The sequence below is a fragment of the Amblyomma maculatum genome, chromosome 2 (assembly GCF_055883805.1).
Source record: "Amblyomma maculatum isolate TAMU_Amacu chromosome 2, ASM5588380v1, whole genome shotgun sequence".
In the NCBI taxonomy this organism is placed as follows: domain Eukaryota; kingdom Metazoa; phylum Arthropoda; class Arachnida; order Ixodida; family Ixodidae; genus Amblyomma; species Amblyomma maculatum.
Genome location: NC_139345.1, coordinates 124,424,592 through 124,450,068, shown reverse-complemented (window position 1 = coordinate 124,450,068; position 25,477 = coordinate 124,424,592). Strand labels below are relative to the sequence as shown.

Here is a 25,477-nt window from a genome sequence, read left to right as displayed (position 1 = left end):
ACAAAGTGCCTCACAAACGCTTGATACTAAAAGTTGCGCAGTTAAATTTACACCTTATTGTACTAGAATTGATAAAAGAATTTTTAGCACAAAGCATGCAGTTTGTCTATGTTAATAACCAATCTTCTGATTTTTTCCAGTAACATCAGCATCCCCCAAGGGTCTGTGCTCGTCCCTCTGTTATTTTTTATACACATAAACGACTTACCCTCGCATGTTTTTTCTAAAATATGCATGTTTGCCGATGGCTGCGTCATTTACCGCACGGTTACTAACACATCTGATCAGCTAGCTCTTCAAACGACTTGACCTGTGTATAAGACTTCCGCAGATAATGGCTCATGGAACTCAATCCAGTTAAATGCAAGCATCATTCCACTGTAAACGCAACCCCATTCTTTTCCCCTACTTCATTTTATCTCAGGCGTCGGAGTAGAACTAACCAATCTTATATATATGTAGGCGTAACCCTGTGCAAAGACTTAACCTCGAATCTGCATGTCACCAACATCCTATCACCAGCTAACAGATCTCTTGTTTCTTAAAGGAGTACAGACACCTATTTTTCAAGCGCTGGAAAGAATACGATCGCTCTCGGTGCCTGACAATGTCAGTAATGTCCGTGCCTTCGGGCGAAACAACGTCCCAGTACTAAGTATTCTATGCTGAAGTGGTGCTCGACGCCGAAATTTCTTTGCACTTGCGATCGCAAGCAGACGAAAAGCGCTACTCGTATGCGTCATTGGATTCTGTGTTTATGCTTCATCAGCCTTGCCAGTAGGAGGTGCTCTTGCGGCATTTTCGCATCTTTGACACAACTGTGCACTCGTGCTCAGAGATCAAAACCGAAACTGGTCCTTATAATTGCCCTGATAATTAATTACTTGAGCTGTTATGGGGCTTTTTGGGTCGCATTATGTCTTGGATCACCATGGATCGATTAAAGCAAAAATATTGAAACAGAAAATGTACGTGTCTATACTCCTTTAAAGGGCCACTCTCCAGTGAAGCCCCTTTTAAGCAAAGGAGCCCAGTGTTTCGATCAGGTACCGGAGATAGTCTGTGCAAAATGCTACAGTGACACGCGCGCCGCAAAGCATCGAAAATACAATTCAAAGCTCTCTCATGCTCTCCTCCGGGAAGCCAGCTTCCCCGTTTCCTGCGCTGGCCCGACGGGCCACAGCAATGACGTACGTACCGCGAACGATGTCCATTGGTCCGTCTCGCTGACTGACGGGAGAAGGATGGGTGTCTACCGCTCGCAGCGCGCTTTTCCCTCGCCACGGCCAGACTGAATCCAGCGGCGCGCGCTCCCTCGACCGTTTTTTTTTTTTTTTTTTTTTTTGCGCTCGCGGAGAGCCACGCCTCACCTCCCGCCAAACGCGGAGGAGGAACGGGAATTTGTATTGCGGAGGCTGGACGACCTCGGGCAGGAGAGTGAAAAACCTTTGCGAGGGAACGGAAGGAGAGAGGCATGACAGAATCGGGTGATTGCGGTGGCTTTAACTGCGTTATTACTTACTCTTTTCAAAAACATTTTGCAGACTTGCGTTCTAGGGGCGAAGTCTCACAGTCACCGGAGAAGAAAATATTTTCGACCGGAGGGTGGACAGTGGGCCTTTAAGATGGCACTTGCGTCACGCACCACCAGGCACAAAATTTCTCGCATAGAAATAATCACTGATACAAACAAAACTAGAATAGGCATCCCTCATCTGGAGTCCAAACCAAATCTATCTGATAACTTCATTTGAATCCCTACAGAACTGAGCGGCTAGATTCAATCATTACTGCTATTCATACAGTGCCAGCATTTCATCTTTAAAAAATAAGTCCGGTCTAAAAAATTTTGCATGTTTTGTCGAATTGCCAGTATGTGTTTGTTCCCTAAATTTCTTTCTAGCTCACTTCAAATTCAGCCCTCTGGCCCACATTGGTCATCCCCTGCTATTTACCTGTCCACAATCCCACACTACAACATTTGGAGCATCATTCCTTCAGTGCTAAGCTGTAGGCTGGAACAGTATTCCACACAACATTTTTGAAATCATGTACCCATCCATATTTTGTAATTGCATACCTGCCATATTTAACTAACAATATGTTTATTGTGTATATAATATGTTTATACGTGCATCCACCCCTTATGTAGTACCCGAACTGGGGGTCTTTAAGGTAATAAAGTGATATGATGTGATGAAGCATCTAATGAGGAAGCAGTGAGTGCTAAGTGAGAATAAGGGGCCGCTGTATTGAAAAAAAAAAACTGCTGCACACAGCCACTGATCAAAGCTGCCATCACTAATTTGAGGTGAATACCATTCATGAGGTATACCTTACTGGCCCCATCAAGTCCAGGGTGTGCATTGCCGGCCCAGTCGGGGATATCTGCCTCTGCGCTGCTGTCACATGGAAGTAGTGCGCAGACAGCAGGCATATAGGACATCCTGCACACACTCAGGCGCTGTAGTAGCTTCGTCACTGCTCCTTTATCGAGAATCGATGAGGTGGATAGTGACCTACAACCAGATGCCTCAGTCACTATCACCATTATCATGTTCGTAAAGTGGCTGGTCCCCAGAGAACGTTCCGGCCATAAGCATGTGATCATGCTGGAGAGCTTAGAAAGTGGTTGGACAGTGTGTACTTTGAAGAAATAGACATCCACAAATTACTCTGTAAATAAATAAATGCCACTCTTTATAACTTTGCATTTCCTTCGTTGGAATAGGGCAAGTCCACTTATTACGAACTTTGGATGCAACGGACAAAACCTATGTGACTGTCAAGCTCATTGTAAGTGGGCTCGGCTGTACCAAGGTTGCAGCATGTGCTGGAAGAAAATAAAAGTGTTGATAACCAGGCAAGACGCCATAGCCATGAAGTTCATGTCATTGGCAATGAAGCAACAATTTTTTGAAACAGGACAATGTATTAGAATATTTTTACAACCTTCAAAACTGAACCGAAACTATGTACAAAAAGCAGCAGGAAATGAATTACTTCTCAGCCCCTTTCACTATTGCCATCATCAATTCTGCCGTATGTGACTGGCTGGATGCCAAAATGGTCAAAAAGGCACGCCACACTTTGGCAACCTGCAATGAAAAAAAGAACAAAACAGAAAGGAAAATTACCACAGCACATGACAGCTTTTGTCACACCACAGCAAGCAGCCAAGTGTCAGAATTTTGAAAGGTAATCTAAGCATAAGTGCATAGCAGCGTGTCTTTCACAAATGTTTGATGAGTCCTAGAGGGGCAGACCAAAGTTGTATTGTGTTTATAGGTTGTAATTAAAAATAACAACACTACTTTCAGAAGAGAGGGAGCTTTCATAAGTTAGCAAGGACCAGAAAATTGGATATGCTTCATCGCTATACTGTTAAGATCAATCATATTCAGAGCTGCACGAAGTGACCTGACAGTTGTTTCTTTGGAGACATGGAGGTCTTATAGCAAGGCACAATCCAAGGAAATGTGCCATTTCCTCCCCTCCTGCTGCAGTGAATTAAGCTGGGAGGTGACTCAGCCAAACATGCCTTCCACAGACATGCAGAAATTGAGGTGTGGTTTTCAGAGGTCATGAGGACAAAGAGTTCCCGAGAGGCTGATAGCGGCGGCCAATTTCTGGCATTTCTCTTTGTTCGACAGAACCAGCTGTTTGCTAGAACTACAGATTAGAGACGCGGGCAGCTTTGGCTGTTAAAAGACAGGCTGCCACTCTGTTTCCCGAAATGGACCAGTGCACCTGCCCAGGTGAAGCAAGATTGCAGACCTCCACCTCTCCTGGGGAGAACTCAGGCTCACCCTCCCCTCTCATGCAATCTATTAACAAGGTTTGCACTCAGAGGTTCCTGTGGGACATGGGACCCCCCTTGATGGAAAGCTAGATGCTGGAAAGCCCCCAAACAACCACCGATGTTCACCAGACATCTTTGCTAGATCCGAAGATCCTTCGCCGAAAACGGACTTCCATTGGACGTACATGAATGTGCTGGTCCCCTGGTGATGCTGGATGCATACTGTACAGTAAGGATGCCTACAACTAAGAGAAGACAAAAAGTGCTCTATCCTGGACTTTCGAAATTGTGCAGAGGACCATTTTCTTAATGGACACCCAGAACAATCTATGAGTTATGATAGTGTAGCCAAAAACAAAGCCAAGAGGTCTGCTTTCATTAGCAAGCACTGATGAAGTGAACAAAAGCAAGGGGGCATTTTCTGACCTTTAGGCAAGTGCTGCTTTGAAGAGTGTGATCAATGTGCTCACTCAGAGGGAAAGTAGTGAGCTTGCAGGCCAATGCAGTAAAGTTATCGTAGGAGAACCTACACTGGTGCGGCTGGAAGACACTAATCAGGCACCGCGGAGACCATGCTTTCCTGCAAAAAGCCTGACTGAGAGTCACATGACAGCAATGATGAATTGCCTAACCGGCGTGCAGTGTTGGCAATATGGTTCAGAATACACTGCTGTGGAAGGGAGTTAGGGTATGAGGCTCAACTGAAAGCCTGTGGCAAGCAAGTTAACCTCTACAGAAAGTAAACGGCAGTTGGGTCATTCATGTATATATTTTAACATATAATGTATTCCTGCAGCCAACGAGAACATCACCTGATGACCTGTTATTCAAGTGAGTAAATGATTCAACACTGCATCAAAGTGAAGAGGTGCTAGATGTTGGCTAGATCATAAGGTCTTCACATCCAACAGCAGAAAAACAAGGTGTCATGCTCAAAGGAAATCGCAGGAGCGACCCATTCCTCATATAAGCCATCACCTGCCAGTGGCAGTGAAGCACAGCTGGATTAGGCGAGAGAACAATGCACATAACAAGCTGCAGAGAATCTCTCAATCATCGCCTGACGCTGAAGTGAAGGCTGCTAACTGGAAAGCTAAGAGCATCGTGAAAAATGCAGGTATGCACGAAAGGCCTACAACAGCAGTTTCCAGAAACAAGCTGTGTGCAAAGAAAAAAAGAGAATAGTGTTGTTCAAGGAGTCTGTCTCACTGAATGCCAGCAGCTTGAATGCACCAGCAACACAAAAACTATAGCCTCCTGCAGCACGAAAGCTGAGCTGGCTAAGCGTGCCCATTCAAGGTCGAAATAATTTGAACCGTTCTAGAGGCATGGCACAAGTTGTTTCAGAAAAAGGGAGACACCGTGCACTCCCCAGAACCATGAATTGGATTCAGCATGAAGGTGACACAGCTTTACCTGCTTTCCAGGGTCATGCAGTACCCAAGATGCAACATTCGAAGGTCGTGACGGCAAAGGACTTACTTCTCTGACGCTGACGGCAATGAACAGTTTCTGCCGCTTCTCTTTTTCAGCGGAACCAGCTATTTTCAGTAATTAAGACCTCGCCATGAGTGCCAATTTGGCCGTCAAAATGCAGATTATTTTAACACTTCCCGAAAAGGACCGCCGCGCCTGCTAAGGTGCATCACCGTTGCACACCTCTCCTGGACGAGAATGGGGCCTGGACCTTCTGTCCTCTTGCAATTTCAGTGACCAACGGCTCCACCTAGGTGTGCTGTAGAGGAGCCACTATTGGCTAAGCCTTTCAGACTCATACGCCCACCAAATCATTGGCGGTACTTCCAAAACCTCTTCAATCGCTCTCGACATTTTTCTTTCAAACCACGTGCCACCAACCACAACGTAAGCGGCTGTCACTCACCTGGATCACCCGATGGCGCCCAACACGATACTGGTGGCAGAGTTTGGACACCTCCTCGTGCAGTGCGGGCTGCCACCACAGTGCCACGGGCCAGTCACCCCTCTTGCTCGGAATAAGGTCCGCAGCCTTGAGCGCTGCGGGCGGCAGGCACGGACCAAACTCACGAGCATCCTCCCAGGTGCCGGTAACTACGTTGCCCAGCCAAAGCACCTGAGCATTGCTCACTTGGATCCTCTGCTGCAGCCACGGCTGAGGATACTTCAGCTTCAGCTGCCCGAGAAGTGCCTGCTGACTTATGGAGGGAAAGAGAGAAAGGTGGGAAGACAAAAAAAAAAGAATGGTTACAGCTAAAGCAAATTCGTTTAGCCAGGTTTGTGCACCCATTGACGAAAATGAAGCATGATCTGTATTGGAAAAGAATTGGGGCTGTGAGAATATTTGAAATTTTAAATACAAATCAAATATGCTTGTTATTTATTCTGTATTAGTATTCAAGAAACTGATAGTATTCAGAATTTCCGAATATTCCAGAATTACCGAATATATAGAAAGTTTGCCACAGTTTCCCCACGCTGTGCGCTTCACCGCAACGGCGTGCGCTGCGCAGTGAAGCATCCTCAAAACACGAGGCCATTTTGTGAAAAGGGCCTTTTCAACAGTGTGCACAAAGATGAAGCATTTTGTGAAACCAGGAAAAACCTTCTTTGTTACTTCGATTTTATATGAAATGCAGATATCCGTCATACAGGAGTTCGTAAGACAAAATTTCTGTGATGCAAATGGTTTTTGACAGATTTTACAAGCCCGTTTGATAATTCGAGTGTTCAATGAATTACAACATTTTTTTGCTAGTTCCTTTAAAGGCTGAATAAACGACCTTACTGTATTGAGCAGTAATATAAAAGCTTCACCCAGTTTTGTAAGTGTCCCTCTTGTACAAAAAACTGGTATACGAAACGCTGTATAATATGTATATTGTCACATGATAGTAACAGGGCCAATTACAACAAATGAAGTGTCTGGGAGTGCACCAAAGAAACTATTGAGTTGACTTGCACCCGGAAAAGAACTAATCAATTTGACGCCAGCGATAACAGCAAATGTGATCATTGATCGTCTAACAGAAAATGCTCGTTTCACTCGCCAGTGCTCCATTTAAAGGCGCTGAAGAAACATCTATAGATAAAACAGTGAACAATGACTAGCGTAACCTGGAACGTTGTAGAAATACAAGCACACGGCTGGACCCCTTCGAGATAAATCTCGAAGCATCTTCCAGAACAAAGAAAATGAAAAAGCCGTGTCTCCCGACAACGATTATGAACAAACAGAGAATACATAACCGATTTGCACGCTGCAATCACAGTGATAAGGCCACATGCTGGCGGCTGTTAAAAAAACAACGAACCGAGCTATGAATGGTTCGCAGCAATACTGTATTTTTCAGTAGGGTGTACAGTTCTATGCAATTCTATACTATTTTTATTTGCAAATACATACCTGCCAACCTAGCAACATGAAAATTCAGGAGACCGCCGCTGGCAGGGGATCTTGTTTTACATTTTCGGGGAACATTTTTCAAAACGTTTCCGCAACTCGCGCTTAGCGGCAGGTTTTGTTCGACAAGAAACCCTGTGAAGAGGCACTCTGCACGAATCACAATGTCTCTGGCGTTCTTTTGAAAGAAACTGCCAATCGTGCCCTGCACTTCTGCAGCACGAACACAGTTCTTATGCATTTGTAAAGCGATATGTATCTTGACGTTTTTGTCGCCATGCGAAACACTCCCATCACAGGCGCATGTAGTACAGAATCCATACTTTTCACCTTTTCGCGAACTGTCAACGCCGAACACTCGGACGTGTACGATTTCCAAAATACAGTCGCCGACCGATATTTCGAATGCCCAATTTTCTGGACATGCCTGAAAATCTGGACCTTGCCATAGCATCGCCACACATTCCATACAGTCAATGTATAACACCGACCAATATATTGGACGTTTAAAATTCTTCTCATTCGATTTTCCAAACTTTTTCTTTTGATTCGAGACTCAAGAGTTACCGAAAACGCAAACAACGCCGGTGTCATTTTGCTTTTCTGGCTGCTGCCATTTTGGTTTTCTTCAACCTCGAACCCACGTGTCATATTGTCTGCTGGTCCCGCCATCGAAACCTCGCATCCTGGTATAGCCTCGACAGCAGGCACCGCTTGCTGCACCGCCCTGCCAGCACTGCCGTGCTGCCGTCGTGCACAGTCGTCAGTCGCACGTGTCCTGTGTTGTGCTGTGTGACGTCCCTACTACAGCCATTGAGCAAGGCATATCCGGACACTCAAGCACCTCTATTGGTCACGCGTGCTCAGTCACATGGCGTTATGCGTGGATAGCGGCAAAACTTAGTGTCGACTTGTCTGCAATCAGCATGCTTTCCGATGCACGGAAGGCGGTTACCCAGGAGACACTGTGGAATTGCTTCCACCACGCGAGTTTCGCAATCAGAGATGAAGTGCCGTCATCATCCGATGATAGCACCAGTTAATCTCATCAGCCGTCTTCGTGTGCTGACCTCATCGAGCCCTTGCGCACTGCAGGAGCCATTCCCATGGAAGTTACGCTGGAGCAGTTTGCTAATGCTGACAGCAAGCTATGCGCTGAACTCACCGGCAAAATGTGCTGGAAAGTGATGACTCGGGCTCCGACGGCGAGGAGCCTGAGGCTGTGCTGCCATCTAGCAGTGAACTAACCCGAGCTCTGATGATGCTTTCGGCTGTGTGCAGCGAGAATGTCACACTTGACGACGTGCAAGCTGGCTGACTTGTAAGGCAACATAGTGCCCCGAAGAGGCATATTGACCCCTTTTTCAAGCCGCTAGCTAAATAAAGTGACTTTTTTTTGCTTGAATTCGTTTTTTCGGACTGCCTGATGTTCCGGACGCTATCTCAGCCCCTTGAGGGTCCGAAAATTAAGTCAGCGACTGTGCTTGCAAGTACGTCTTCTTGGCTTTCAAAAGCGCCATCGATCACTCCAACTCAGGGAAACACATAGTAGTCCAGCGTTCCCCACTTCACTCGATGACCTGAGAAGGCCAAATGAAGCCTAGCACGGCTAGCGCACCCACGATCATATAATGACTGGATTGCTAAATGGGCAAGTCAGCCTGAGAGGAGCCAATTAGGGAAATCCAATATGGCAGCGCCCGTCGATTGCTCGCATTCGTGGTGGTGCCGGTGGCCGCTACCTTGATTCACAGTGCATGCTGGTGACTAACTCCCCTCGCGCTGCTTTCCGGCATGGCTATATTGACTAACTTCCCTCGTGCCGCTTTCCGGCATGGCTATATTAAAAGACGTTATAGGATTATAGGTATAGCGCTCAAAAAAAGGAATTTTAAAAAATTAGAAAAGAAAAACGCTGGACTATGGCAGCCACTTTTCGGGAGATTTGAGGTCGCGTTCGTACAATCGGGAGATGTAATCAAAATTTGGGAGAGTTGGCAGGTGTGCAAATACCATGATAATTCTTAAATAAATAAGATAAACAGTGTTTGCTATTTTACTTCATTTTTTTATCAGATATTCGATTGTTGATTAGACTATCAAAGGCATTTTTTTTCCATATTCGTGTTTGCAAATTTCAGATTTGCCCACCCCTACTAAGAACTTTTCGACAGCAATTTATCATGCACGAAGCATGGTTATCACCTTTAATGCCCTCAAGAGCAGTAGATCAAATATTCTGCCAAATACTTAAAGACTTTTCCATGCTTTGGATAGCCACAAAGCCCCCCAGGAATCCTTGGACATTTCAATTCATTTATCAAAGTGTGTGCAGTATGAAGTGGTTATTTTGCTGCAGCAGAATGAGAGTGTGTGGCTTTCGTTTTTAATGCGTGAGCATTACAGTGCTCGCTATAAAAAAAATGGGCGGCATTGGCAGCAGCATGTGAAGCCTCAACGGAGAGCAGTGAGAGCAGGCGAAGCACAGAGAAGAGTGGAGAAGGAGCCACACAGTGACTGACACACTAAACCACACCACATGCTCTCGCAGTCTGAATGCGTCAGTGGCAGCAACTGCGCCTGCCAGGTCCAAATGCACGCACTAATAAAATATTAATGGTTCACAGGAAGGGAAAGGTGCAGTATCTGTCACACTTGCTCTGCGGACACCTGAACCCTGCTGTAAGAGAAGGAAGGAAGGTGGGAGTATAAGTGGAAAGAGAAAGGGGAGCCTTAGTGGAGGGCTACAGAGTAATTTCGACCACTAACAGACAATCTGTCTGCCCCAATGCCACTGAATGGCTGTGGATTTCTTCTTCCCAGCAGTGGTGACATTTGCAAGCAACCTTACCTTAGGCAGACTTTACTGATTCCGTCCAGAAGCAGGGCATTGTGCGAGTAGACCGAGTACACGAGCACAGGCCACGGAAGTGCAGACAGCATGGTGACACCCGTTTTATTGTAAATGTCCAGCCTCTGGATTGGAAAAAGAGAAAAGTGCCAGCGAGAAAAGCCAGTATTTGAGTTCTGGGGTGGCAATAAGTTCCAGCAAATATTTAGGTGTAAAATGTGAAAAGGTGCCATGTTGCAATTACACAACGCAAACTGAAAAAGGAAGTGTTTCTGGCAAATATTCAAAACAGGAAAGCATCCCAGCAATAGAGGCGCTAAATAAAGCACATGACAAGACTCCAGGGAAGTAAAGAGAACCTAGACTGGATGGAAATTCATTAAGTGACCGGATGCTGACTGTATCATATGTTAGCAAATTTCACGTGCTGCGAGCAATGCTTGCGGCACAGTTTGTCTGTAACAACCGTAGCAACTACAATAATGCGACTGAACTGGAAAATGGGAGCATATGTTTTTGTCTTTGCTCATGGCAGTAATGACCCATTGGTTTGCAGTCTGTTTTATGCTTGATGGGAGCCGCTGCTATGGCAGTTAACTTGACAAGCTATTGCAAGCTGATGTGACTGACCGCGGCTATTTCATTTTCTTTTTTCTTTCCTCATTCGCGAAAGAGAGCATAAAGGTAACTGAATTGCATGAGATTCTGCTCTTTCCACAAAAGTGAAGGCCAGTTCCACGGAATTATCAGTAGCACTAAAGATGAGCTGCCATTAGTAACTATTATTATTCAGTAAATTAGGTAATTCAGTAAATTAGTGCAGTAAGAATAGTTTTCTCCTTCAATTTATTCCACACACACAAAAAAAATCATGCACAGAGTACTAGTTACATTCTATACTGCAGAGTGCTAACAGGTAGGCTAACAATAAGATGCCATGGCATCTTGCTGCTTTGTAGCTAAAAGCCATGTTATTGGAAGACTAATTTCATAAAAATGTTATTACATGTATATCGAGAAACCAGATGAATATTTTCAGCATGACCAATAACAATTAGGTCATTATCTGGCATGCTTGCATCACCATAGGCATAAAGCATCACTGAAAGTCAAATGCCATCTGAAAATCTAAATACATGCAGTAACCTATTTACTGTTAATGACTAATACAGCTGAACCATGAGAAAGCTTAACTGATTGGATGCTGCAGGAAAGTCCAGAAAGCTTACTGCATCAGCCGTAAAAAAAAAATGTTTGATTAAATAGGCCATCAAATTGGAGCCAACATAATGTGCTCGAGTAACTCACATGAAATGCTGCTTGTGGTTCTTGTATTGTGTTTAGTCACATTTGCACCTTACGACCATAAAAAAAAAGTGCCCCAAGTGATTTATGCAACACAATTGGCAGAGATAGGAGCAATTGATGCAGCACACCTTATTAGTATGCAATTAGAGATCTATCATCCTTCTGCAGCAGAGTTACTATACTAGCTGTTCTCAAAAGAATACTTTGCTCAACTGCGACAAATTCACGAGAATTTGCGTGCCACCAGCCTGGAGATTGGACTGCAAAAAAAGAAATTCATAACAGAGTTTCTGACTAATTTTTCGGACCCTCAAGCGCCTGGAAAAAGCGTCTGAAAAGCCAGGCAGTCCGAAAAAATGCATCCACGTTAAGAACACCACTTTGTTTACTGAGCGGCTTGAAAAATTGTCAATTTCTGCAGGAAAAGCACGCATCAGTTAGAGAAATGTTCAAAGAGGCACTAGGCACCGGCAAATTGCTGCTCCGATGTGACTTTACGTCAGTGCCTTCTTTTTTTTTTTTCCCCACATAGAAAAAAAAAAGTGGCGGTAGCAATTGTGGCGGCTGTCTCCATGAGGACAGTAGAAGTTGCCTGCTGTGCATATTAGTTACAAAAACAGCGGCACTGTCTCGCGAGCTCCAGCACCCATCTGGAGTTGGGACACAAAACTCCCTTGTAGGTCTGTTGCCAGTTGGCAGGGGGTGCTTTTCAAGTTACTACAGTTGAACTCAAATCTAACGAACCCAGATAAAACAAATTATGCAATATAGTGAACATTGAAACTGCTGACATAATGCATGTAAAATGTATTTTTTATCACAAACTAAACATTAGATATAGCAAACTCTGAGCGAGCACGATTGGTCACCAAACGCCCGCCAATGCGCTTCGTGGGCCGGCTCCGGGTAGCCTGTGGGCTGCCGCACTACCTGCCGGTGATTCCATGAAACATTTTAGTTGCGACTGTAGGAAAAACAAAAGAAAATGTAAGTGCCCACAAAAGCAGGACTAGCAGTGGCTTTAAGTTCCGCACTTTCTGCCAGCTGCTCGGCAGCATTCCTATTCGGCAGCCACCTACCACGTGATCAAGCACGTTCAAACAGCTCCAGACCTATCGCGCCTTGGATGACTGAAGGAAAAGGCAGCATTTACTGCGCCGCGCCGGCCACTCAAGCTCAGAAGAAGCTTGAGATAATTCCCCGCGTTGAGCATGGCGAAAAAAAGTAGGATGTTGCAACGTGTTTTAAAATTCCACAGAGCACATTGAGCATTACCCTGAAAAACAAGTCCTCCCTCAGGGATAATGCACAAGATTGCCTGAAAGCTGATGGCTGTTGCCTCCGCAAGCCGGATTATGATGAAGTAGAGAAAACCCTATACCAGTGGTTTTTAGATGTCTGCGCAAGAAACCAGCCAGTCTCCCGTGCTGCAACAGAAGGCAAAAGATTTCGTCTCCATTCTGGACGTTGAGGTGTTTACGGCTGGAAGCAGTTAGCTCCAAAGATTTAAAGAAGTATAGACAGCAATTTTCGAAGCGTTGGAAGGAATACGGTTGCTTTCCTGGTTATACAGAGATGCCCCCTAAGTAATCCCAGGCTCCCATTTTGCTGCAAACATTTTAATTTGATTTTAAATACTAGCCAGGCAAAGACTCCGTTTTTCAAAACCCAGCGACAGTGACATCTCCGTGACGAAAATGTATACTTAGGTAAACAACATGACGTCATCAAACAACTGTGACAGGGAGTCAGCAGAGTAAAGAGCAGTGAAGACACAGGATAGTACACAGTGTCTGGCTTGTCTGTATTGACTGGGCACCTCAGGGAAAGCTCTGTGCTTCTGCTCGTTTGACTCGATGGCTTTTCAAAAGGCATTTGGAATGGAGACTTTCCCTGCATAGGAGTGTAGATTAGTGTTTACAGACATGAGAATTCAGCCTGTATTTGCGCTGTTCTAAGGGAAGAGATTTAGCAACAGATCTGGTTCGTAGAAGGAACGACGAGCCGGGATTGCATTCTTAATTGTTTCAGGATGCTCTACCCCCTTACGCCAGTGACCTTTAGAGAAGCTATCGCGATGTCTTATAGTCGCCACGCTTTCCTGCTGCTTCCCCCAGACCCAGCAAACTCGTATGCAAACAATACAGTAAAAACTTGTCAATTTGAGGTTCACAGAACCGGGAAAAAAAGTGGGAATTATCGAATGGCCCCGAAAAAACTGACAAGAACCATTCGCATTACAGTAAATTTACCGTACACATTTACTTGCGTAATGATCCTCTCGCATAATGAACCCATCCCCCACTTATGCCACTGAGAATTTGAAAAAGAAAAAGCGTTCGTTAGCGCCTCCCTCCGTTTCGGGCCATCATCGTCACATATTCCACCGCGCATTTCTTGGCAGTGCACCAAGATGCTGCGCAGCGATAACATCCAGGTGTTTTGCTTTTCATGTTAGCTCTATCGGGGAAAAAGGGGGCGGGGGTGAGGAGGGGGGCAACATGACAGAGTAACAACACTCATCCGGTAGTGCAGGCTGAAACGAACATGCGAAAGGAAGACGTCTCAACTGTGATTCTAGCAGACTCGCCAACCTCTGTAGACATTACGAAAGAGGCCAAGGTAAAAAATGAAGAGCCTGTCTCGAGCATTATTGAACAAACGCAACAACTGAGTCCTGCATTGTCACAGGCAGGCACTTATGCAGTGCGCACGGGTGTGGAAGAAGGACAACGAATCGTCGAACTGCCTAGGTAAGTGGTGGCCACTGTTTCACAAGCGCAGAAAGAAAGGAAGGCCACTGCGCAGGAAAAGCACACGGTGGAAACCCAGCGGAGTGTGCTGTGTCAGAGTGTTGACGGCAAAGCTGTGTGTCTAAACTTCCAGCTGCAACTATGAATTTCCAGTCCTGCACCCTGTTCCAACGTTTCCACCTTGGTACCATAGAGCCCTACACAGGTGTGTCAACAAGGAGACAGAGCAGCCAGACCCTTACGAAGTGAGCCTCAAGCCAGAGGTCCAGCTGAACTGCATGAAACCACCAGTGCTCTGGGCATCGATACCGGCCCACTTCCAAAAAACGCGGGGCAGCTGAGTGGCCCTTTTCGCTCAAAGCAGCATGTCACCTGAAAGCAGAGCAAGTGGTGTCACACCCGATATCAGGAAAGGTAGTGCTCTGGTCATCGCCGAACAAGACCGGAACCCGGGGATGTCGTGCAACATCAGCGAGGGCCTCATGGCTACGATGATGCAAGCAGATCAGCAATTATATCTTGAGCAGTTACAACCCTCAGGTGGACCACAACGCGAAACTGAAGCAGATGCTGGACAAGTGCAACGAACTTCGGGTCTGCAACTCTTACGACAGCATCTTGGATGGCATCTGTTAGTCACAGGTCCTCATCATAAGGGGTGCCACAGGTTGCCAGAAAACTACCAAGGTGCCACAGTATTTACAGGACTCCCACAAGAAACAAGGGATTGATGTTGAGTGATGTATTATGGTCACTTAGCCCGCGTACACTTGCACCTCTTCCAAATCTTGCACCTCCCTACAAAAACTTAACGACCAGTATTTTGTGCAAGAGAACTACCAAACGACATTTCTCAGAGCCTGATTGTAGTATTTGAGTGAAAGTTTGCTTTTCAACGAAGACAAAAAAGAAAAAAAAAAAGAAAATGAAGTACTGAATTACTCAGCCTTTCCTTTTAGAATATCGCTATAATTTCTATCTAGAGCATCTGGAATAGTATATTTTTTATGCTTTGCTTGCTTCTGACGTGCTTCCATACTTCTTTCAAGTTCATTTCTTTTCACTTTGATTTATTTATTATAATATATTGCAATAAATAACATTACCTCGACTTCGGACAGCGCAGTGTTGTCTAGGTTTTCCTTCTTATTGGGCACAAATTTTTCTCAAACAGGTGCAGACCAGAAATTTTTATCCTCGCACACAGCCTGTCGACGTGCTCCTACGCTCTACACCCAGCACCACCTGTCGGCACATGCAGCCTCGTGGCCTGCAGGTCCAGCAGGCGCAATGTGTAGAATGCACATTTGTGTGAAAGTGTTCTTGGTTTGGTTTGTTTTGTGGGGTTTAACGTCCCAAAGCAACTGAGGCTATGAGAGACGCCGTAGTGGACTCCAGAAATTTCGACCACCTGGGGTTCTTTAACGTGCGCTGACATCGCACAGCACACGGGCGCCTTGCTTTTCGCCTCCATCGAAAAGCTATCGCCGAGGCCGGGATTCGATCCCGCGTCCTTGGGAACAATAGTCGAGCGCCAAAACCACTGCCCCACACCAGCGGGGTAGGAAGTGTTCTTCAATTCCGTCATTAATGTGCTCTACCATCTGTGTAGGTATGCACTATGCATCATTGCTCCCATGTTGCCTTTACCACAGAGTACTACAGTTACTTGCGCATTCACAGTGCGACCTGCTACCCTAACCCATTTCCATGGGGAGCTGTATGCACGACCTGCTACCCTGACCCCTTTCCACGGGGCACTGTATGCTGGCCGGCGATGTACGAAAGTTGATCAAGATAGGAGATCATGCAAATGGCTGAGTTGCCGGAAAACTATTTTCCTTTTTAAAGTTTATAGGTTTCTTAGATTGCTCAATTATTCAAACGACTTCCGAGGTCCAACTGAGTCCAAAAAATGTCAGCGAATGTAGCTGTGCCTCCAGAATGCCAGGGCTGTTTGATGACTGTGTCGAAAAAGAACCGAGAGTCCATAAAGTATGCCTCAAGAAAAAATACCACAACAAGGAGATGCAATAGTGCAAAATGTGACAATCAATACATCGTGCTAACTGTCACTCAGCCTATTCTGCAATCCAGTCACCACCACAGAGTTGAAATGCATCAATGAAGACTCATACAGCCTATTTCGTACTGCCTATATATTTCCACCAACTTCACGAAATCAAATATCTTTAGTGGCTGACAAACCTGTTTAAGCCTTCACAGAAATGTCTTCGACGTGCACACAGCATTCTGAAGAATTCTTCAAGCCATTCAAACAGTGCAGCAAGTTTCCTCAGTTCTTGCCCGTACAGACACATCTTCCACGCCAACCTCAAGGCTCACTCACCATGCGGTGGAGGTCGAAGACGTGGCCCATGACTTCAATGACGTGGTCAGGGTGGAGCTGCAGCAGGGCCACACCAATGCGGCCGACGTGGCCAATCAGCTGCTGCATGGCACTCATGGGTTTACCGTCATACGTCCTGCCAAAGAGGGACAGCTCCCTGCAAAGAAAAAGGGGGCGCCCTAAGCGTTAGTGATGCCTGTTCCTTCACAGTACTTCATTTTCTTCCACACACAGCAGCCATGGCTGCTTCTTACGACTTCCATTGTTGATCCCTAGATTTAATTAAAGCTGCCATTTGGCCATTTCACAACCTGCAACTTTCATTAGGGGGAAAGTTACCCTGTGACCAAAACACTACGAATTCTTTTAGACCTCCTACCAGCACAAGACAACAAAAGGTTTTACAAGGGGTCAAAGCAATTGAAAAAAAGCATGGTACACAAATGTGGGCTCCGTGATTGTAAGAGGGAGAGCGATGCAACCAACAGGCATGGTAACGACTGTTGCCTTTTGCTTCTTCCCTCAATGGTCAACCCCAAAACAAGTAAATGCGGCAGAGCCCTCCGACACCAATAAGCAGATTGTTCTCTTCATACAAATTTTTCAGGCCTGCCTCACAGCTAATGTAAAAAAATATATATATTTTTGTTGTATGGCAATGGTAGAACAGCAGCAACGATGGTCAAAGCAATGTGCTCGTTGAGGCAAGGACAGATTTTGGGTATCTTGGTGGAGGGGGCGCATAATAATGGCGAATTCGAGTGGGAGAGCAGGCGCACTCGAGAGCACTTTGAAAGTGCTCTCAGACAAGCGGGCACCCTCCAGTGGGAGAGCAAGAGTAGAATCACTGGCTTCCAATGGTAGAGGAGGACGGCTTTTCCTCCGCTGAGAGCACCTGAGTGCACTCTCGGCTGCTCCCTCGTCTGAAGCGGGAGTAGAGTAAGTCACATGGCATAAAGCGTCATATCCGCGCCATATTTTAAATTTTTTTTCTCTTGAGTCGGCAACGCTCATAATGACGGCTGCAAAGCGTCGGCACTCGGCGAGCGGAAAGCATTGCTCAGGTGCTGTATGCATGTTTGAGAGTCGCTGCTGGCATCGAAAGGGCCAAAAGAGGCAGATCGCCGCACTGTGAGAGCGAAGGCATACAAAACAAGCGGTTCTGCACGGAGCACTGGCCTCTCTTCGGGTAGCATCTGCCACCACAGTGGGCAGGTCACATGGTTGTGGCGCTCTGCTCTAGACACGCAGAGAGCATTCCTGTGGGAGGACAGTTACACCCTCGCTCGGCAGGACTTAAAGCCAGGAGAGTCTAGGGCGCAGGCCACCAGCCACTTTCTCTTTCTCCCTCTATTTGCCTTTCCACCTGTGCTGGAATCAGTACAGACCCCCTCCGATGAAGCCAGACTTTAAGCACCTACCGACCGGTCGTCGAGTTGTGTGATCTTGAGGGAGCACATGACAGGCTGAGTTGGAAGGTGTTGCAAACTCGGTCTCGCGCTCGTAGGTATATCGACTGCATGAATACAAAGCTGTCATATTTTAATCCTGTCATTGGTTGTTAGAGCATTTCTCTGTTGTTTCAGCAATTTGGCAGTGAGTTTTAATAAGAACCATTAACATATCTTGTATAGCCCGCAACAGAGGAGAATAATTTCTCCCATTTGTGTAAAACGATATGCGAAGCAGGCCACCAGCCACTTTCTCTTTCTCCCTCTATTTGCCTTTCCACCTGTGCTGGAATCAGTACAGACCCCCTCCGATGAAGCCAGACTTTAAGCACCTACCGACCGGTCGTCGAGTTGTGTGATCTTGAGGGAGCACATGACAGGCTGAGTTGGAAGGTGTTGCAAACTCGGTCTCTCCAATTCAGATGTGAGAGTGAGATCAAAATCCAGCATTCCAGGACCCTTGGATCCCAAGTCAGAAACAATGCCTTTAGGCCACGTGGGCACATTCATTCAGCTTGGTTAAAAAGAGGTCATACACTATCTAAATCAGGTGGTCTTTCACATGCTTTGGTAGCTTAAGACTGCATGCTAATGCGTGTGCGTGGTGGGATAAAGAGGCACAAATAAAAGGTTACGGGTTATGCGAGCAGTAAAGTGCAATACACAATCAAGGATCCAAAACGGAGCCGGCAAAAAGGAGCAATTAACACTGTCAGGTGAGAGCCTTAATGACAAAGCTTAAGCGTTTTTCCGATCTGCTCTGTCGTAACCATGATCAATCTGCTGCTTCTGGAGCAGAAAAACGCACTCAAGTGCCAATTGGTCAACATGGCGCAAATGCATCACCACTCTGACCCAGAGCAATGCAAGCGCTTGCAAACCTGGGAGTGCTTCTCTTTCTTGAACTCCTCGTATCCGACTACCTAAACAAAAGTGGCCTCTCATTTCACTTGTTCAACCACCTCACGCAGCACTCGGGAAGATAGAAAAGTACGGACCTCTCTCCCTTTGCTCGAGGCACTTCCACCAGCCCCCAAAAGCGGCATAGATCGCACAGGCACCGGAATACCTTCATCTGCAAAAAAAAAAAAAAAAAAGCAAGCAAGATGCTCATGCAACGCTGTAAACCAGCTTCCAAGATCTACTAAGTTATGCAGGAGACCAAGTTTTGCAATCTAGTAAAAAAGCATGAAGAAAGTAGCTTACACTGATGAAATGCAACTCACACTGGCAAGAGAGACGAAAAGTTCCTTTCCAAAATAGCCAGATGTCTCTGCCCTCAAACAAGCCCCGAATTCCTCTACTGCATATGCAAAAGCTGCCCCCTGAGATTATTGAAAATGTCATGACTATGCTTACATTTCATGCTAGTGCCCCAAGAACATTTTCCACGATAAATTCTTTACTTGATCTGCAGAGTTAAAAACATGTGCAGAATGGTGATTCAACGTTCCTTGAGTTTTTACTGGCATGCTACAGGTCAAGACATCCTTTAGCTGTTTTTTACCCCTTGAAGACACAAATGAACAGTTTTTAACTTTTTGCTATATAGTTGATGCAGACATGACAAGATTGGAAAAAAAACATCTGATACAAAAATAATGAGCTATCCAATTCACAAAACAAAGAATATCTTGACCTGCTGTACAGTTCCAAGCGTGGAACAAAACAGACGGGGTCAAAATAGATATAAACAGTCGTGAAGAGATCTCGTACTTCACAAGGAGACCGTCTAGTACGAAAGCTGAAACAGAGGAAAACGCAGACTGACGTTACACAACAAGAACCTTCTGCCAAGACACCTTCCAAACCCAGCGCGCTCTCCCCAGGGGCACTAGCCAGGGCTCGATACAATCCAATCCAATGGACGGTTTGAGATTATAGTGAACTACAGTTTAAGACCATTACTCCCAACCGAGCGTTTCCTGAGCATGCCAAGCAAATGCAGGTTACAAATGATTTCTATAGAGTACCTCTCAATGAATTTTAGCAAGAAAACTGGGACAGCGCTGAAAACGAGGCATACAAGTCGATACAGGCAGGATATGTATTTAAAAAAAAAATTTTCTTACATTTTTTTTTGCGATTTCAAATGTTGTTCCCCTTCTAGAACATTGAAGACAATGCCATCCAATTTTTTGTATTAAACAAAAATCAACTGTATGACTCTTGTTGGCTATGATGATGTTTTTTTGGCAGCAGAAGACACATCTATTAGTCAGAAAATTCTTTTAGGACTGGAACATTTTTTGACAGCCATTCAATTCGAAACTTGCAGGTATCATTGATCAAAAGGGCTTCATGATCACTATTGAGAAGTGAATGCCGGGCGTTGCCTAGCCTGAACAGTATGTACGAATGAAGCTATTTGACGCCACTGCAGTCTCCTTGCAAAAATGAATGGTCATTGCTTTATTTTATGCAGCTCATAACAGGTCTGCTGTCATTGTAAATTCCAGTTCGTTTTTTCCAGTTACGTACAGTAGCCGAGAAGATGAGGAAAGCAGCACACGTCTCCAGTTGCAGTTCAGCGACTGTATATTACAGTAGAAATAAATAAAAGGAAGAGAATACACAGATAAAGCAGTACACACGATATCGTAGGCAAAATGCACATAATATACTCAAAAATAGCCACTTTCTCATTAAAAATGGTAATCCATTCACAAAAGGACACTTCAATTTGCCCTCTATGTCCCATTATTAAAAGGAAATCTGCCGTTGGATCAGACGAGCCTAAAGGGGACACATGTAGAACCCACATATGAAGAACAAAAAATTTTTTTTTTTTGTGCTAGTGTGTGAAACAATGAAGTAATCCCCAAATAAAATCCCGACGGCACTCAGCCTTCTACGCAGCACGTGGCAATTGCAGGGTAAAAACAGTGACATCATGTATGGCGGTACACGCCGTTTCCAGTGAAGGAACGGTTGTTTGGAAAAGAAAAGCCAAACTAAGCCCACAAAGTATTTTCTGGTAACACTGTCGGGCATATGTCTGGCAGCACTGAAGGACACCTGGCAGCATGTGGACGAAAGCAGCGGAAATAGAAAATTTCCCCAGCAACGACATCATCACAAGATAATCCACAATTCTTCGACGATATGAGGAGAAGCCTAAATGCTGCAATAATTTTAATTTGTAATTATTTCCTTATTTGTATGTACGAGCAAGAAAATGCATGCTTAACCCATGAGCTTCATACATTAAACTCCATGAATGCTACTATGTTTTGAAAAAAAAAAAAAAAACCATTTTCTATTTTCTGTTACTGCTCCGTCACTTTTCCTGACCTGCTTCTCAAGTTCCAGGAAGAACAGCAGTTGGAGCAGCGGCTCTAGGATACGCAGGAAAAAGAGGCCCGGAGATGAGAGCGTAGAGAAGGATATGAGCGCCAGCATCTGCTTCCAGTAGTGTTCACCGTCCCAAAGGCCCACCACCTCCGTGAGCCACTGCTCCACAACCGGTGGTATTTCCTGGACAACAAAAGTATGTGCATCGCACTGTGGCAGAGCCAGGTAACAAGCATGTTGGATGAACGTACGCCGTTCCAATATCGTCCTGAAGTTCTGCAGCTGAGTGTGTGTTCGATGTATATTGACAAAAAAAAAAAAGTGTATTACAATGCAAAAACAGGTGTAAGACAAAAGAAGGGGACCACAGAGACGAGCGGTATTCTGTACATCTACGCGGCATTCCTTCTTTGTCCTTGGAAATTTTTTTTGCTGTACCATCTATAATGAACTGTAACCAATCTGCATAGCTATAAACCTTTCTTCAATATATATTGAACAAAAAAATCTTGGGAGCAGTACCAAAAAAAGGAGGATTGGCCTTGCAGAACATTGTTTCTCAGCTACTTTTACAACCTGTGTTGCCATCAAGGAAGTTCAGCTTTTTTCGCATTGCTTCCTAGCTATTGAAGAGATTGAACGAGAAGCCGGCACAAGCATATTTCACAACTGCTATGTTATAACTATATCTATTGCTGCCGAGTCTGGCTGTCGCTCTGTACAGCACCAAGGAAGCAGTACATGGTCAAAGTTAGCTATGATCACTTAGCCAAGGAGGCAACATACATGCTGGCTATAAGGAGGAGACTGAATACATGCCTATCATACGTGGTGGTGATGGCAACATGCACCTCAATGGCTGACTCCACTAGCTCTCATTTTGATAGTTTTATATGTCTTGTGTCGACTCTCCTCCTGAGACTCAGATGGCCAGCTCTGCACTCATCGAGATGAGAGCTCTCCTTTTAAGAGGTCCTCCTGGCAAGTAGTTTTCGGGCAGGATAACCCGCTGACATTTTTAACTTATTACTTTTTATCCATGTGGAAGTAAACAAGCTGGAGAAAAACCTCCTCTATTTGCGATACCTGCTTTATAGTTTGGGGCTTAAAGTGCCACAGTAAAACAGGATATGAGGTCTGCCAGAGCAGAGGGCTCTGCATTATTTGACCAGCTGGGGTTCTCTAAAAGCACGCTGACGTCACACATTACATGGGTACCTTGAATTCCGCCTCCATTTAAATCTGGCCACCACAGCAGAGATCAAGCCTGTCTCCTCAGGCAAAGCGACTCACAGTCCAAAAATCACCTTAAAAAATACAGAAACGAGACGAACTCACCTGCCACGCGTTGATTGCACTGATTAGCATCTCGAGGAACTGTTTGCCATCAGCAGTTTCTTGATTCCAGAACACTGGATCGTTGCAAGGCAGGCAAGTGAGCAGTAAGCACGGCAGCACAAGCTTTCATTCCAGATAGCAAACATGCACAAGTGAGATTACGTAAATAAAGAGCACCAGGAACACAGCCTAAGTCACTCCACTCCAATGTCAAATGAGACTCACCACACAAACACACACACACGCACAGAACATAGCTATTTACTGTATGTATAGAATGCATGAGATCCAATACACACAAAAAAATATCTACTATTTACCACATGTACAGTATGTGCACATCTGCCAAAAAGGTACAATTTGTAGGAAGAAAAATAAATACAAAATGAAACACCCGAGGCAATTATTTTTAAGCTAACATTTCCTTTTCACCTAAACCTACCTGCATTTTAACCAATACACTATGCCCTGTTGGTATGCAAATACAGTTGAACCTTAATATATAAACAACCTCAATATACCGAAGTTTGAGATGCAATAAACTTTTTCCATTTGTTTCTTGCCGCCATAGAAATGCACCTATCGTTTCCCTCAATTTAACGAAGTAGTTTTGTACCAAAGTTTTGATACAACAAAGTTTTTGAGAGCACAGAAAGCAAATTTCGGCAAACTCTACCACTCGGAAACCAAAAAAAAAATAATTTTTTTTTTACTTATCGTAAACGCGTGCAGCATGTTTGTAAGGCAACAGAGCTAAGAAAAGAAAAGGTACATTTTCCCCTTCTGCGAAGGCCCATCAGCTCGGATGTTCAAATAGCAAGTGTGATGTTTTATGTTCAGAATGAGTGGGCTCGGACGCGTTTCGATGTCTGGAATGACGTTCTGACTGGTGCAGCACTGTCTGGAGCGTCTGTTTTTATTTGCTGGCCCACAAAGACACGTTGAGACAGTCATTTCGTTATCAAGTAATCATAGTACTCATACTTATGTGCCTGGGATGAGCCCATCTCGCACAGCCGTGGTGACCGGTGGTTAAAGCGCTTGACTGCCTATTCCAAGGGTGTGGATTCGATACTGGCCATGGAGAATGCTTTTCATTCCAATCAAACGCAAGGTGCTCATGTGCTGTAAGACGTCAGTGCAACTTAAGAGCCACATTAGGCAAAATTTCTGGATCTTTACACTACGGCATCCTTCATTACCTATGTTAGTTTGGGTCGTTAACTCTTTCGTTACCGCGAGAAAATGGCCATTTTTCATAGGTCTTGGAATATATTTTTTTTGCCAGTACAAATAATATTGCAGCATTCGTTGCAGAATAGAAAATTGCAAATAAAGCAGTAACTGCATGGGGCGACAATCCCTAGCGATCCGTCACGCGCCTCCGCCACCAACGCCTGTCGCTGCCGCTGGTGCACACCGCGCGGAGCGACGGGACTCGGCGACAGAAAGGTGCGTTTTATGCATTGCTTTGTTACTAACACGTCGTCGTGCGGTCAGAGGGAGTACAGTTACGCTATATTCCGCTTCTAACACCAAACACCATGAAATACGATAACACTGATGAAATCTTTTGGAACGCATAGCGTTTAAAAACAAAAGGGTCACAGCACAGCGGGTCGCTCTTACACTGTGATGCAGACTTTCATTGCAAGCAGTGACTTTCTCCTGCTCCTTTCAAAAATTAACAATATCTAGCCACACTAGCCTTTTTTTTTTTCCTTTGCTACCCTATCAAGCTTTTACTGAATTGTTCAGATGCACTCATATATACGCACGAATCATACTTCACTCACAAAAAAATTTTAAAAAAGAGCCAGAACGGAAATTGAATATCCCAAGGCCTTCATTAGCTGCTTGCGAGTTGCTTCTGGGCGACACACGCAATTTTCAAAAACACAGAACCTGAACGGCCGCGACGAGCGGCAATGCTTCGGCAGCCCTCAGTCCACGCGCGACGCCCCGCGTGTCACCGCGAATTGTCGCTTCATGCGGTTAGCCCTTAATGGAATGGAATGGAAGAGTCAGATCTCAAGACCAAATCCGAACAACTGAATGATAAACAGAAACAGGACATAAAACTACTGAATGGAACGCTAATGCAATTCATGAAGCAAGTGACAGAAACTATCACAGTGGAATTTAAAAACCGAGATGCTGCTCTCAAGGCGGATTTTGACAGAAGGGACCAATGGATATGCGCGGAATTTCAAGCGATAAAAAATGGCTTGGCTAAACAGCAGTAATACTATCTGGCAATGGAACTGTAGGGGCTTCCTGCGTAAACGAGCCAATTTACAATGGTTCCTTGTGAACGGAGACAAACCCGAAATTAAAGTGTTACAAGAGTGCGGTAAAAATGCTAAGCTGTCCGGACACAAATCGTACCCGGGCCTAGGGGGCAAAACGCAGGTTGCCACCCTCATCGAACAAAACGTTACCGCACTGCAGCACGAGACTAGACACATCCAATTAGATCACACTCTCATTGAAATGATACCGCGAAAGCGGAAAGAGAAAAGCTTATATGTTTTAAATGTATACAGCTCTCCAAAAGAGAGAAAGAATTGTGGCTTCGACAGCCTATTCGCAAAAACGAAACAGATTGCGGGAAAAAATCCAGTTGTCATTGTAAGGGACTTTAACGCGCATCACCCCGCATGGGGTATAAAATTACGCACATTAAGGGGAGATGCTCCTCGAAAACACTTTTTCTTTAATATTGAACCTAAGGTTATGAAACATTGGCCATTTATAGAGTTTTTAATGCTGATTCCAAATATGTTTTTACTTTTCACATATCTTTATTAGTTTTTGTGTAGAAGTGTCTGCAAAAGCACAATATAGGGCCTTTTGTGCACACTTTTTTGATAATGAAATGCATGTTTAGACCAGCTTGCAATAGCTCATTATGTTGCTTTGGTAATATAGTATGTCGAAAGCTACTTCAA

At 44.9% G+C, this 25,477-nt stretch overlaps 1 protein-coding gene across 2 annotated transcripts in view; it reads right to left on the bottom strand.

The window, feature by feature from the left end:
* Nucleotides 1-2,690: 2,690 nt before the first annotated feature.
* The window catches only part of LOC146199778 (uncharacterized), a 49,080-nt gene continuing 26,293 nt past the window's right edge, over nucleotides 2,691-25,477 (bottom strand). The window contains exons 10-16 of one of the 2 annotated variants that reach the window (XM_084595249.1): nucleotides 22,527-22,600; nucleotides 21,189-21,371; nucleotides 18,893-18,969; nucleotides 16,444-16,600; nucleotides 10,033-10,157; nucleotides 5,685-5,976; nucleotides 2,693-3,098 (exon numbers count right to left, since the gene is read on the bottom strand). In XM_084595249.1, coding sequence (XP_084451375.1) covers nucleotides 3,000-3,098; nucleotides 5,685-5,976; nucleotides 10,033-10,157; nucleotides 16,444-16,600; nucleotides 18,893-18,969; nucleotides 21,189-21,371; nucleotides 22,527-22,600 — 1,007 coding nt within the window. In that variant the 3' untranslated portion in view covers nucleotides 2,693-2,999. Of the gene's footprint in view, nucleotides 3,099-5,684; nucleotides 5,977-10,032; nucleotides 10,158-16,443; nucleotides 16,601-18,892; nucleotides 18,970-21,188; nucleotides 21,372-22,526; nucleotides 22,601-25,477 lie in introns of both variants that reach the window. The other variant, XM_084595250.1, reaches the window with a different exon arrangement.